This window comes from Pan troglodytes, chromosome 1 (assembly GCF_028858775.2).
Source record: "Pan troglodytes isolate AG18354 chromosome 1, NHGRI_mPanTro3-v2.0_pri, whole genome shotgun sequence".
In the NCBI taxonomy this organism is placed as follows: Eukaryota; Metazoa; Chordata; class Mammalia; order Primates; family Hominidae; genus Pan; species Pan troglodytes.
The window spans coordinates 25,120,525-25,133,727 of NC_072398.2; the positions used below are offsets into that span (position 1 = coordinate 25,120,525).

At 40.4% G+C, this 13,203-nt stretch overlaps 1 protein-coding gene across 6 annotated transcripts in view; it reads right to left on the bottom strand.

Moving 5' to 3' along the window:
* Positions 1 to 2,348: 2,348 nt before the first annotated feature.
* The window catches only part of FBXO28 (F-box protein 28), a 49,079-nt gene continuing 38,224 nt past the window's right edge, over positions 2,349 to 13,203 (bottom strand). Inside the window, exons 4-7 of one of the 6 annotated variants that reach the window (XR_008541270.1) lie at positions 11,048 to 11,243; positions 8,519 to 8,597; positions 6,375 to 7,045; positions 2,349 to 4,007 (exon numbers count right to left, since the gene is read on the bottom strand). Coding sequence is in view for 3 of the 6 variants with exons in the window: in XM_001135277.4 (XP_001135277.1) it covers positions 6,651 to 7,045; positions 11,048 to 11,243 (591 nt within the window). In the remaining 3 variants the exon portion in view is untranslated. Of the gene's footprint in view, positions 7,046 to 8,518; positions 8,598 to 11,047; positions 11,244 to 13,203 lie in introns of all 6 variants that reach the window. The other 5 variants (XR_001712863.2, XM_016939584.3, XR_008541271.1 and 2 more) reach the window with 5 other exon arrangements.

The following is a 13,203-nucleotide window of genomic DNA, read 5'->3' on the forward strand; positions in this document are numbered from 1 at the left end:
TCCAAAGGACAAGAGGAAAAAAGAGTTTAAAAACACAAAAGCTGAGAAAGTTGAAAGCTATTTAGTTGCGTCTCTTTGAACAGAATTTATTGAATTAGGGGAAGTTTATCTTTGATTTGTATTTCCTTTCCAGTTATCAGTTGTACATTTTGCTCAAACACCCAACTGCTCATATTTCTTCTGCGTACGATTTACTCTAATTTTGCTTTGAGGAAATGATTAATCAGAAACCAGAGGGATGTAGGCCGGGTGCGGTGGCTCATGCCTGTAATCCCAGCACTTTGGGAGGCCGAGGCGGACATATCACCTGAGGTCGGGAGTTCGAGACCAGCCTGGCCAACATGGTGAAACCCCCATCTCTACTAAAAATACAAAAATTAGGTGGGAATGGTGGCGCACGCCTGTAATCCCAGCTACTTGGGAAGCTGAGGCGGGAGAATCACTTGAACCCTGGAGGCGGAGGTTGCAGTGAGCCAAGATCACGCCACTGCACTCCAGCCTGGGCGACAGAGACTCCATACAAACAGACAAAAAACCCAGAGGAATGTATACCAGCGAGTTGAGATACATCTTTTTGGAAAGAACATCATCTTTAATGAATTATGTAAGAATTGGTTCAGCAATTAACATGGGAAAGTTCATACAGGTGAGATCTTTTAAAAAAAGTTTTTAAAGAAAAGCAAAAAAGCAAGAATACTGGTGAAGATCCTTGGTTTCTAATAATGTGAATCTATTACACAGCAATTGAGCCACCTGGAGAATATGAAAATTCAAATTTCCACCCTCATCTACCTTCTGAAGACTGGGATACACAGTAGCCACCTTTATCTTTCTAGGCTATCTGGATGACTAGAATGCAGTAATGGTGCTAGGACAATTGACACCACTGCTGTCACCCTCACCCACAGTATAAAGTTATCTGTGATCTCTTTTCTGAAAATCTTAAGCTGTCTACAGGCTGGGGTTAAAGCACTTAGATAAGTTTTCTCTTCTTCAGAGAATTGTTTTCAGCAATTCCCTATCATTTACACCTTTAAGGAACAGGTTAAACTGATTTATATGATTTTATTTTGTTGAAATTCTAACCATTTAGTTTTGGAACTGGACGTAGTCGAGGGTGAAATAATTGGTAGTTGCTACTTTTCTACTGACCAGCAGCATATATTATATAGGAAGGTGACTTTTTTGAAACAGTCTTGCTCTGTTGCCCAGGCTGGAGTGCAGTGGCGTGACCTCGGCTTGCTGTAAGCTCCACCTCCCCAGCTCAAGCGAATCTCATGCCTCAGCCTCCCTAGTAGCTGAGACTACAGGTGTGCGACACCATGCCTGGCTAATTTTTGTATTTTTAATAGAGATGGGGTTTTGCCACATTGGCCAGGCTGGTCTCAAACTCCTGGCCTCAAATGACCCACCCGCCTTGGCCTCCCAAAATGCTGCAGTAACAGGTGTGAGCTACCGCACCCGGCCAGAAGGTGACTTTAGACATGTCAGTAGCCTTAGCGCACATCTACTGCCAGGACTTCTCTGATTTTAAGATTACAGGTTCTGGAAGCCTTTAAAACATTCTTTTAGTTGTACACCTAGGGTGAACCCCTCGTGTGCAAATAACCTTAAAAGTTGCCTCCTCCAAGCCCAGCTTTTTTTTTTTTTTGAGACGGAGTCTCACTCTTGTCACCCAGGCTAGAGTGCAGTGGCACAATCTTGGCTCAATGCAACCTCTGCCTCCCAGGTTCAAGCAATTCTCCTGCCTCAGCCTCCCGAGTAGCTGGGATTAGAGGCACCTGCCACCACGCCCGGCGAATTTTTGTATTTTTAGTAGAGATGAGGTTTCACCATGTTGGTCAGGCTGGTCTTGAACTCCTGACCTCGTGATCTGCCCCGCCTCGGCCTCCCAAAGTGCTAGGATTACAGGTGTGAGCCACTGTGCCCAGCCTAGCCCAGCCTTTTCTTGATCTCAGTTCTATATACTACTGTTAGCATTAGTGATTTGGGCATTGACTGCTTCTAGTGGATGTGTGGGATGGTCTTGCTTATATTAAGTTCAGAGTCTCATTGTTCTCAGGTTTCTAGGATGTAGTGTAGTGTAGTAGCAAGTTTATAAACTTCAGAGCTCATGGGTCAAATCCCACTTATGCCACTTACTTGCATAACACTGTGGACATGTTGCTTAGCCTGAGTTCAACTTCCCCATGTAGAGTAAAACCTACTTTATAAGGTAGCTGTGAGGACCACTGTAACATCTGTAAAACACACAGTACAGTGCTCCAAAAGACAGTAGCTATCAATATGGTATGTTAGCAATAGAGCTCCATATTCTTTTGTGCATGAAATACAAAGAAAACAAGTAGCACTGGTAACAACACATTTATTTACGTACCCTGTTGTGTGACCGGGAGGTGTTTTTCACTTTCCAATAATTGATTAGGTTATAACAATTAAAATTCCAGAAGGTAAACTAGTAATTTATTGTTGCTCATAAGCATAGGTAAACAGACATGGTACCACAATAAAGGAATCTTAAACACTTCTAACCTTTTGGAATAGGTTTGAATATGGACCAATATACTTTGCCAATGGACCTAATAGATTACCAATATACTTCTAAATGTCATGGTTCTCTTCAGACACAACAGAAGAAATCTGGATCTAATTTTTCAACTTCAGAAATTTAACCAAGATGCTTAGGAAGATGCAAAAGGACGGCAGTACTTAAGCCTGTCATATTTATCACCAATATAACTGTATTGCTATTAAAAGTAAAATCATGGTAGGGAGCAGCCAACTAATTGCTAGTCTCAGTTCATAGATTTAGTATTTTTTGAAAATAATTCACCTCAGATGGCAGGCTATACAAGTTTAAAGTAGTTTTAACTTAACCTTTTGTGTACTAGTGAAAGCAATTAAGATAGATCCCAAGTCAAAGAACCAAACAGTGTATCAAGTTGGGTTTCATATCAGAAATCAGCCATTTCCAAACAACTGCATCGTATAGGACGTTTTCTTTCAGACTGCCTTTTATTCCTGGCTTCAAATCTTACTCACAGTATATGTTTTTAGAGAGTTTGGTAAGTGTAACAAATGGGTACTCATTGCTAGAGCAGGATATAAGAATGTGCTGATCACCAAGTATGAGATTTACATTACATTAAATTAAAATTATATAATGTTGGAAATAGACAATATAGGGAGTTCCCGGATCCTAGAAAATATTATGGCTAAGGAAACAGAGAACTCAAGAAATGAATCTACCTCCAAGAAACTAATTCAGTATAGTAAAATAGAATTAAGTGCCCTGTCTCAGGAAAAAGTTTATTAAGAATAAGGAACAAGTGGGACATCATACATCGTTTCTTTGGAGATTAAAGTGCAGGCTATGAAATGGCATATAAAATAATGTGTAAAATAGTGCAATCTTAAGGTGCCATTATTTTTATTACACATAGCCTAGTTTTATGTCCATTTTCTCTCAAAAATCCAGCTGTAGTGACACCTTTTAGCTTATTAATTTAGGCATTACTTATACTGTTTTACCCACCTTTGGGGCTACATAGAATATTTTAACATTTTTAACACGTAGAATAATTGCGCATACATCTTGAAACTACTAAATAGAGATTAAGGCAAGCCCCTGTAAAGTTCAGTACTCCAAAAAAAGTGTTTTACAAAAAAATTGCTTCCCAAATCAGTGGCTTTTGACCTGATGGTTCCCCAATAGTCTTTAAAACTATTTTAAAGTATAATGACTCTCAACACATTTGCGTTTGCTCCATTATTTCCAGGCTCTGTACAGGAGTTTGAAAAACAACAGGTTCTATAACCTCAGAATCTGTGAAAACCAGTTAAGCCAAGTGCATGTGGGAGATAAGCAGAGGATCCGGCTGGGGTGGGGTAAGGTCAGCCGTTTCTGTCTCTTAGGCATGCCTTTTCACATTGCTATCCATGTGTGCAGCGCTGTACCAGAATACATTTCTACGTGGGAAGGACCCATTAACATGGAGACGTCTCCTCTGAAAAACAGCCAAGGAAGATGACGGGAATACTTTAAGAAATGTTGCACTAAGACAACGCAATATTAACAACGCACAGTATTTAAATACCTGACTTAAAATGCAGGGAAGAATGGTTCTCTCAGGAGGTTAATTTACAGTTTTCTTGTAACATATGTCAGTTCTAGCTGATCATAATAATCTGCGGTTTGTTGAACCTTAAATACCATTATGCTATCCATAGGTAAGCATAATGGCTATCAAATAACTGTCCTAACAAGTGGTGAAGGCAATATCCTAACATGTTTTAGCTAAATAGCCTAAGATTTAAGATTTGAACAACCGAACTGTAGTGCTTTATTCTCCTACTGCATGGAACATTCATGCATTAACAAGTACAATGAATTAGCTTTATGAATAGATGATTATAAGTGTATGCAATAGAAATTTGGATTTTGTAATAGAAAATTTACCTTCTAACAGTGTGACTACTTATTACGAAAGCCCTATACACATGTTAACTAATGGAAGACTACACAGATGTTTAGGCTATCTAGATGTAGTTTAAAAAGAAATTCAGGAAACTTTTAATAGTTCATGAATGACCATTAAAGAAACAGTCTGGGGCTGTATCCCTTTGATGCATACGGATCACACTCTGTAAATCTGTAAACACATACTTTGATACGTAAAAAAAAAAAGTCTTCCTATGACCGGAAAAGCAGACTAGTAGAGGCCCCGGGTATTCCACCAGGCCTCCTCTAAAGATATGCTAATATGGCTAAATACTATGATTATAAAAATGAGAAGTGCTGAGAAAACGAGTTCCAAACGGGGACTTTTATGGATGACCTTGGCTGACAAATGTTTTTTGGAAATTGTTTTATTTTAAAATTACCTTCCCAACAAACCATGAAACACTTGGATGTTACTTTATGGTTTTTCATTGAAAACATACTACATTGTAAATGGAATTTCAAAGTCAGACATAGAATTGATCAAAATCTAAGGACAATATTATGTAAGGACGATATTAAAAATGGATAGAAAAAGCTTCATTTGGTGAGGTTAATCTAAAGGATGCATAACCATGTCACGGTGGACGGATAAAAAAGGTGATAACCTTGTGCTTTTATTCAACTAAGGTACTTACCAAAACCTTAGGTTTTATACAGGTGTTAAGCTCCCACCTGGAAAGGGACAGTTTTCTATATTACACCTAAATTTACTTTAAATAACTGAAGCCCAAGGCAACAGTTGTTTAAAAGAACTTAACAGTCAAATAGCTACATAATTTAGTAAATTAAAATACAACTAAGACAGTGATAATTGAATGTCTCAAAACTATACAACTGGGGAAAATAACCACTGTACACAATTTGGAGGTTGTTAAAGTGACCACTCAGGAGGTTGAACAGTGCAAGACATGCTTTTACAGTTACAAGCTCAAAATAGGAGTGCAAACAAAATTAAAGCTTTTGTTTAAAGTTGTAGGGTAAGGAAAGCTTGAAACTAATATTAAAAAGCTTCCCTCAAGGTCATCCTCCAGAAATGAAATAATCAAAATGCTTTTTCATGGTACAATTTTCCTCAATGAACTTTGCTGCAATGGCAAAACTGCATCCTGCAAGTCGAGTCCCCTACTCACTCACCACATCTGATCAATGATCACATGGTGGTGAGCAAAGAGGAGTATTAGCTCCCAGAGGTCCAATATTGATAGAAAGAGCCTTGAAATTTGGGGTTCTGCCTTAGCCAGTGTACCTGAGCCCTACAGAGAACAGATAAAGCAATGGGCTTTAATAGTCTCTTGTTCCTATAAAACTGGAGGACAAATGGATGAACAATTCCCCCTCTAGAGGCAAGCTGTTGCGGTGGAAGATGTTAAGCGTTTAAATAAACTAAGACGCTGCTCTAAAAAGTGGAGAAGTATAAAGGTTCAAGATCAATACCAGTGCAAGAGCTTTTTAAGTGAGTTGACTAGGCAATGCATGCATCCATCCATGCAAATGTAGGACATGGCCCCCAAAGAGAATTGAAAACATGTATAACAGCTGGGTAAGTTCCTTGCCAGTAGTTTATAAAAATATATAGTCAATACTGTAGAGGCTCCTTCTACAGTCAATACTATGGAAGTCCATTTTAGTTACCCATTACTTCAATACCAAAAAGCATTAACTACTTTTCAGACATTCCAGACAAAGGTCACTTATAACAAAAAGACGACTTAAAAAAAAAAGAACCAAGATAGTGTCCATTTAAAAAGTAGGTCTTTTCTTTCAAGTGAACAGGACATTTTCTGTATTAAACTTAACTTCTACTCTGTCAAGACTGGGTTTAAGATCCTTACGTATGTATGTGCATATATGCAGAAACAAATTAACTTACTTTCAACATTATCTGCACAGAAAAAAGTTAACTCCTCAAAACATGATAGAACAGGTCTGGTTAGTACAAATCTATTGCAAAGTAAAAAGATTCTGTGCATCAGTTCAATCAGGAGAAGCAGGAAAAGAATGTCCCAACCATAAGAGTTCAAGTTTAAGTTGTGTTCTGAAAGCCTAGAAGCTTAAGGGACACCATGTTGCTCACAGTATCCTGATATGCATAACTGCTTAAGCTACTAAGCTGTGTCTTCCTCTGGAACTAGAACCACATTCCAATTTACTTTCTATTCCGAAGACGTTTAGATTTCCTAAGAGAGTCTATGGCTTCCGTGGCCTTTTTTCGTTTCCGAGGAGACTCCTCATTCTGCCCGGACCCTGAGGAATTTCCTACAGCACTTTCCATTACTTCTCGGAGTTTGCGTTCTAGCTCTGCCAACCGTGCATTTTGTTCACCTATGATCTGGGTCTGCTCTAGCAGTTTCTGGTCCTGGTCTTGAAGCTGTTTTTGCTGTTCTTGCACTTTGGTGCGAAGCTCAGAAATTTCACGCCTGAGAACAGTCACGCCAGCACCATTTGTTTTAACCTGCTGCTGGAGTTTGGTAACCTCTTGTCTTGAAGGATTTTGCTTGGAGAAGAGCTGCATTGTTGTTAGGGCTGCAGACGGTCCTGGAACTGTGGAGGAATAATTCAAAAGGGTCAGTCACTTAAAATGTTTCTCTACCAGTAATACTTACACTTATTTAAAAATGGAATACCCTTACTATGTCACTTCTGATAATTTCTTCTTCTTTGCAATCCATTCGGTCAATTGGGTTAATCATCATCATTTAACACCTTACTTTAACTATAAATGAGTTTAAATTCTGATTCTCCTGCTCATGTGGCAGTATGTAGACTGCCAGGAAACGGAGAAGGGCATTCAATGGCATAAACTTGAATTTAAAATACTGTACAATATTTTTAGAACCTAGTAACAAAATACAAGCAGTAAAATTAGAAAATAATAATTTTTTTTTTTTTTTGAGACAGAGTCTCACTCTATTGCCCAGGCTGGAGTGCAGTGGCGTGATCTTGGCTCACTGTAAGCTCCGCCTCCTGGGTTCACGCCATTCTCCTGCCTCAGCCTCCCAAGTAGCTGGGACTACAGGCGCCCGCCACCACGCCCGGCTAATTTCTTTTCGTATTTTTAGTAGAGACGGGGTTTCACCATGTTAGCCAGGATGGTGTGGATCTCCTGACCTCGTGATCTGCCTGCCTCGGCCTCCCAAAGTGCTGGGATTGCAGGTGTGAGCCACTGCGCCCGGCCAGAAAATAATTATTTTCTATCTAATTCACATAACAAACTATAAACTTTCAAGTTAGAAGTACACACCTACAGGTTGCACGTTTCTAATCCAGAAATCTGAAATCCAAAATCTGCAGCTTCTTGAGCACCAACATGATGCTCAAGGAAATGCTCATTGGAGCATTTTGGATTGTGGGTATGTGGATAAGAGATTGTGCAGCCAGTAAGTGTAATGCAAATATTCCAAAATCTGAAAAAAAGCCGAAATCTGAAACACTTCTGGTCCTAAGAAATTCGGATAAGGGATACTCAGCCTGTATTGTGTTCTTAAGTTCACTCTGCACTTAAGTTATATACAAAGGCTTCAACTTTAGCCAAATGATAGGGACTCCATTAAACAGTGGGTTACATCATACATTATGACCACAGAGAATTCCTGACATGGTGTAGGAAGGCCTTGGACCTATTCTTTTAGGAATAATTAGAAATGTAACACAAGCATAAAAATAACTATTTTAAACAAAGAACCTACTTTCTTTTAAACTTATCTACTGAAGGTTTTCTAAAAGAACTAGATGGGTCCATTCATATCCTAAACCCATAATGTTAATCTTCTCCTTGCACATCTATTTCCTTTATGGATGCATTCTTCTTTCCCTCTCTGCTTATCCATATCCAACTTCTACTTATTCACCAAGGCTTAAATCAATCGTTACTTCCTGTGATGTTTCCATCAGACCAGCCAACACTGATCTTATCTACCTTAAAATTGTTTCTCTGCTCTCATTTGACATTTAATTGGACATTGCCTTATTTGTTTTGCCTATGATAATTTAACTTCAAGTCTGGGTATGTCTTACCTTTTGAAATAGTAAGATCCTTGAGAGCAGACACCACGTATTACACTTCTTTTTAGTCTCCACAGGACACAGTACAGTGCTGTGCACATAATAGGTACTCAATAAATAACAGATACATTAATGCTGAGATGTGTAGGCTTTATTACTCAATTACAGAAAGCCACTCGGTTGCCTCACTGAGTACTACAGGGAGCTAACTAATCTGAACAAAACAAAAAGTTTTACTAAATTCTTTCCTAATTTAAAGTACTTGCCAGAGTTAGGGACATTAAATAATTTAGTCTTTCAGTAGATAAAGGCACAAATCTCTAGGAGCCAATATACTTTTGCAAAAACAGTTATTTAGCACAGATGAAGTGATACTGTTCAAAATAGCCTTATGAACCCTTTCTTTTAAAGTAGCAGCCGGGTGTGGTGGCTCATGCCTGTAATCCCAGCACTTTGGGAGGCCGAGGCAGGCGGATCACGAGGTCAGGAGTTCAAGACCAGCCTGAACAACATGGTGAAACCCTGTTTCTACTAAAAAATACAAAAATTAGCCGGGCGTGGTGGCACACGCCTGTAATCCCAGCTACTCAGGAGGCTGAGGCGGAAGAATTGCTTGAACTTGGGAGGCGGAGGTTGCAGTGAGCAGAGGTCATGCCATTGCACTCCAGCCTGGGCGACAGAGTGAGACTCCCTCTCAAAAAAAATAAAAAATAAAAAATAAAGTAGCAGGCAGACACTTTGGGGGCTGAAATAATTCACCAAATATGTCCCTGAAGAGTTTTTGGCATTTTATCTGGTATATTTGTTTTTTAAAAAATGAATATTAATTCATCAGAAACATAAAAAAATATAGATGGTCCTCATACAATGGTTTAACTTAATGATTTTTTTTTTTTTTTGAGACGGAGTCTCACTCTGTTGCCCAGGCTGGAGTGCAGTGGCGTGATCTTGGCTCACCGCAACCTCCGCCTCTTGAGTTCAAGTGATTCTCATGCCTCAGCCTCCCTAGTAGCTGGGACTACAGACATGCGCCACCACGCCTGGCTAATTTTTTTTTTTTTTTTTTGAGACGGAGTCTCACACTGTCACCCAGGCTGGAGTGCAGTGGCACGATCGATCTCGGCTCACTGCAAGCTCCGCCTCCTGGTTTCATGCCATTCTCCTGCCTCAGCCTCCTGAGTAGCTGGAACTACAGACACCCGCCACCGCGCCCAGCTAACTTTTTGTATTTTTAGTAGAGATGGGGTTTCACCATGTTAGCCAGGAAGGTCTCCATCTCCTGACCTTGTGATCCGCCCGCCTTGGCCTCCCAAAGTGCTGGGATTACAGGCATGAGCCACCGCGCCCAGCCAATTTTTTGGTATTTTTTAGTAGAGACACCGTTTTACCATGTTGGCCAGGCTGGTCTTGAACTCCTGACCTCAGGTGATCGGCCTGCCTTGGCCTCCCAAAGTTCTGGGATTACAGGCGTGAGCCACCGCGCCCAGCCAACTTAATGATTTTTTGACTTTACGATGGTATGGAAGTGATAGACATTTAGTAGAAACTGTACTCCAGGTATCCACAGAACCATTCCGTTTTTCACTTTCAGTACAATAGAAAATGAATTCAGTAAATTACACAAGGATGCTTTATTATAAAATAGGCTTTGCTAGATAATTTTGCCCAACTGTAAGCTAAGGAAGTGTTCTGAGCATGTTTAAGGTAGGTTAGGCTAAGCTATGATGTTTGGTAGGTTCATGTATTAAGTGCATTTTTTGACTTACAATATTTTCTACTTATGATGGGTTTATCAGGATGTAACCCCATCGTAAATTAAGGAGCATCTGTATGTAACTTTTCACCTCGAACTCCTGGGCTGAAACGATCCTCCCGCCTCAGTCTCCCAAAGTGCTGGGACCACAGGCGTGGGCCACTGCGCCTGGTCCAGCAATCCTATTTCCTTTTTTTTTTTTTTGAGATGGAGTTTCGCTCTTGTTGCTCAGGCTGGAGTGCAATGGCGCGAATCTGGCTCACTGCAACCTCTGCCTCCCAGGTCCAAGCGGTTCTCCTGCCTCAGCCTCCAGAGTAGCTAGGATTACAGGTGTGTGCCACCATGCCCAGCACATTTTTGTATTTTTAGTAGATACGGGGTTTCACCATGTTGGCCAGGGTGGTCTTGAACTACCGACCTCAGGTGATCCACCCACTTTGCCCTCCCAAAGTGCTGGGATTACAGGTGTGACCCACTGCGCCTGGCCGGGCCCAGCTATTCTATTTCTAATAAGTTTATTGTAAGTCAATATGGATATGTGCAAAGATTTAGTCACAAGACCGCTCAGATTGTTCTTCAGAGTATAAGTACTGAAAAGCTAGAAACAAGAAATGAGCCTAACTAGTGGATTAGTTGTGTAAGTTATAGTTGATTATCCAATCTCATTAAAAATGATGCTGCCAATAAACAACTACTAACACAGAAACGTTCAAGACACTGGTTAAGTGGAAAAAAACCGGAAGCAAGTTACAAAATTATGTACAAGCATGATTATAAAGTAGAGATACCTGGAGGAGAGCCCATGAGTCTTCCAGAAACATCTGATCCTGGTAATTTCCTCTTTAAAATTGGAACAATCTTTTCATCAAAGTACTCCATTGCCATAGAGGATATATCCCTTAATTCTTGAAGTACTTCATGAGCTCGTTGAGGGGCTCTGGTAGAATTGACATATCTCAACACACGATAAATCTCATCAATCACCTAAAATAATGAATTCTCATTAGCACTTTAGATTTTTCTTTTTTAATAAAGAAAATAGCTAAACAGGCAGAGAAGTAACTGCTTGTTTTGCAATTCCGGTAAAGACCTGTAGGGTGATTTAAGTGATGTACTGGCCACTGATGAATATTGCTATTTATAACACATGGCTTTTGGGCTTGTTACAGTACTTTTTTTTTTTTTTTTTTTTGAGACAGAGTTTCACTCGTTGCCCAAGCTGGAGTGCAGTGGTGCGATCTCAGCTCATTGCAACCTCTGCCTCTTGGGTTCAAGCAATTCTCTGCCTCAGCCTCCTAAGTAGCTGGGATTACAGTCGCCTGCCATCACGTGTGGCTAATTTTTTGTATTTTTAGTAGAGATGGGCTTCATCATGTTGTCCAGGTTGGTCTCAAACTCTTGACCTCAGGATCCACCCACCTCGGCCTCCCAAAGTGCAAGGATTACAGGTATGAACCACTGTGCCCGGCCTGTTACATACTTCATACTTGCATTTATTAAGTACCTTTTATGTATCAGGTACTATGTTGGGACTGAGGAATCAGGATGAATAAAATAAAGCTTCTAACCCTGAAGGAAATCACAGTGTAACTGGGGAGATAATGTGTGTACATAAGTGATACAAACAGGTATACAAATTGCTATAGACACTAGAGGACTAAACTAAGAAATTAAATCCTGTATGGGAGCTGGGTAGGGTTGGAGATTGCCCAAACCCATTTTATTAATCCTCCAAACCTGAATCTGTTCCCCTAAGCTGCAGGGACTCAGCCTGATTTCTCTGCTCTTTTTAATACTGCCCCCATGTGCTCTATCCCTTTAAGTTTTGTTTCTCTGAGACTTGTTACGGATTGGAATGAAGTCTTGTCACTTCCTTGTCACCACCAAAAGGTAGCAGAAGATCCTTTTTTGTTTTAATGATAATTGTAAAGGGGAGAACACCTAACTCTCTTGCTGGAACAGTAAGTGAACCTTCCTTAGGCATTTGTGATATTAGCTTTCATCTCGGTGAGGTTATCCTTAATTCTTCCCTGTGGCTTCAGAATAGACCTGAAGATAAAATTCCTTTTTTTTTTTTTTTTTAAGATGGAGTCTCACTGTGTTGTCCAGGCTGGAGTGCAGTGGCACAATCCTGGCTCACTGTCACCTCCAACCACAGGGTTCAAGTGATTCTCCTGCCTCAGCCTCCCAGGTAGCTGGGATTACAGACATGTGCCACCACACCTGGCTAATTTTGTATTTTTAGTAGAGATGGGGTTTCACCATGTTGGCCAGGCTGGTCTTGAACTCCTAACTTTAGGTGATCCACCCTCCTTGGCCTCCCAAAGTGCTGGGATTACAGGTGTGAGCCACCATGCCCGACCTAAAATTCCTATTTCTAAAGACCCCAATCTGGATGACATCTATGGGCCCTTAACCTCATAAGAACTGAGGGTTAATCAACCAAACCATTCTGTCACCAAAATCTCAAACAACCTGGCATCCCACATATTCCTCCCACTGCATTTATCTAGCTTGCTCCCAACTCTGGATCAATCTTATAATCCATCTTCCCTTCTCCTTTACTTATTTAGGCTGCTGAGCACAGCCAGAGAAACAATCTTGCAGAATCGTGTCAGGACAAATTCATAGCCCTTCAGATTTTCTAGACTCTCAGCATAATATAATGATCATTGTTAATGGAGCATGATGTATGCTTAATAAATGTCAGCAAAATCTAACCTTAGGATGTGTCCTTATCATAAGCCTGAGAAGACATCATTGGAGAGGCCAGGTTTGTGGGCTTGGAGAACTGAACAGGAAATGGCTTGGGCTGAGGTGGTGTACGTAGGCAGATGCAATGGGAGATGAGATGTGTGATTTTGAATCACATGGGACATGTAGGTGATATTTGCTAGCAGGTGGCTTGAGACACAGGATGGGAGTTCAGGAGAGGAATTTTGGA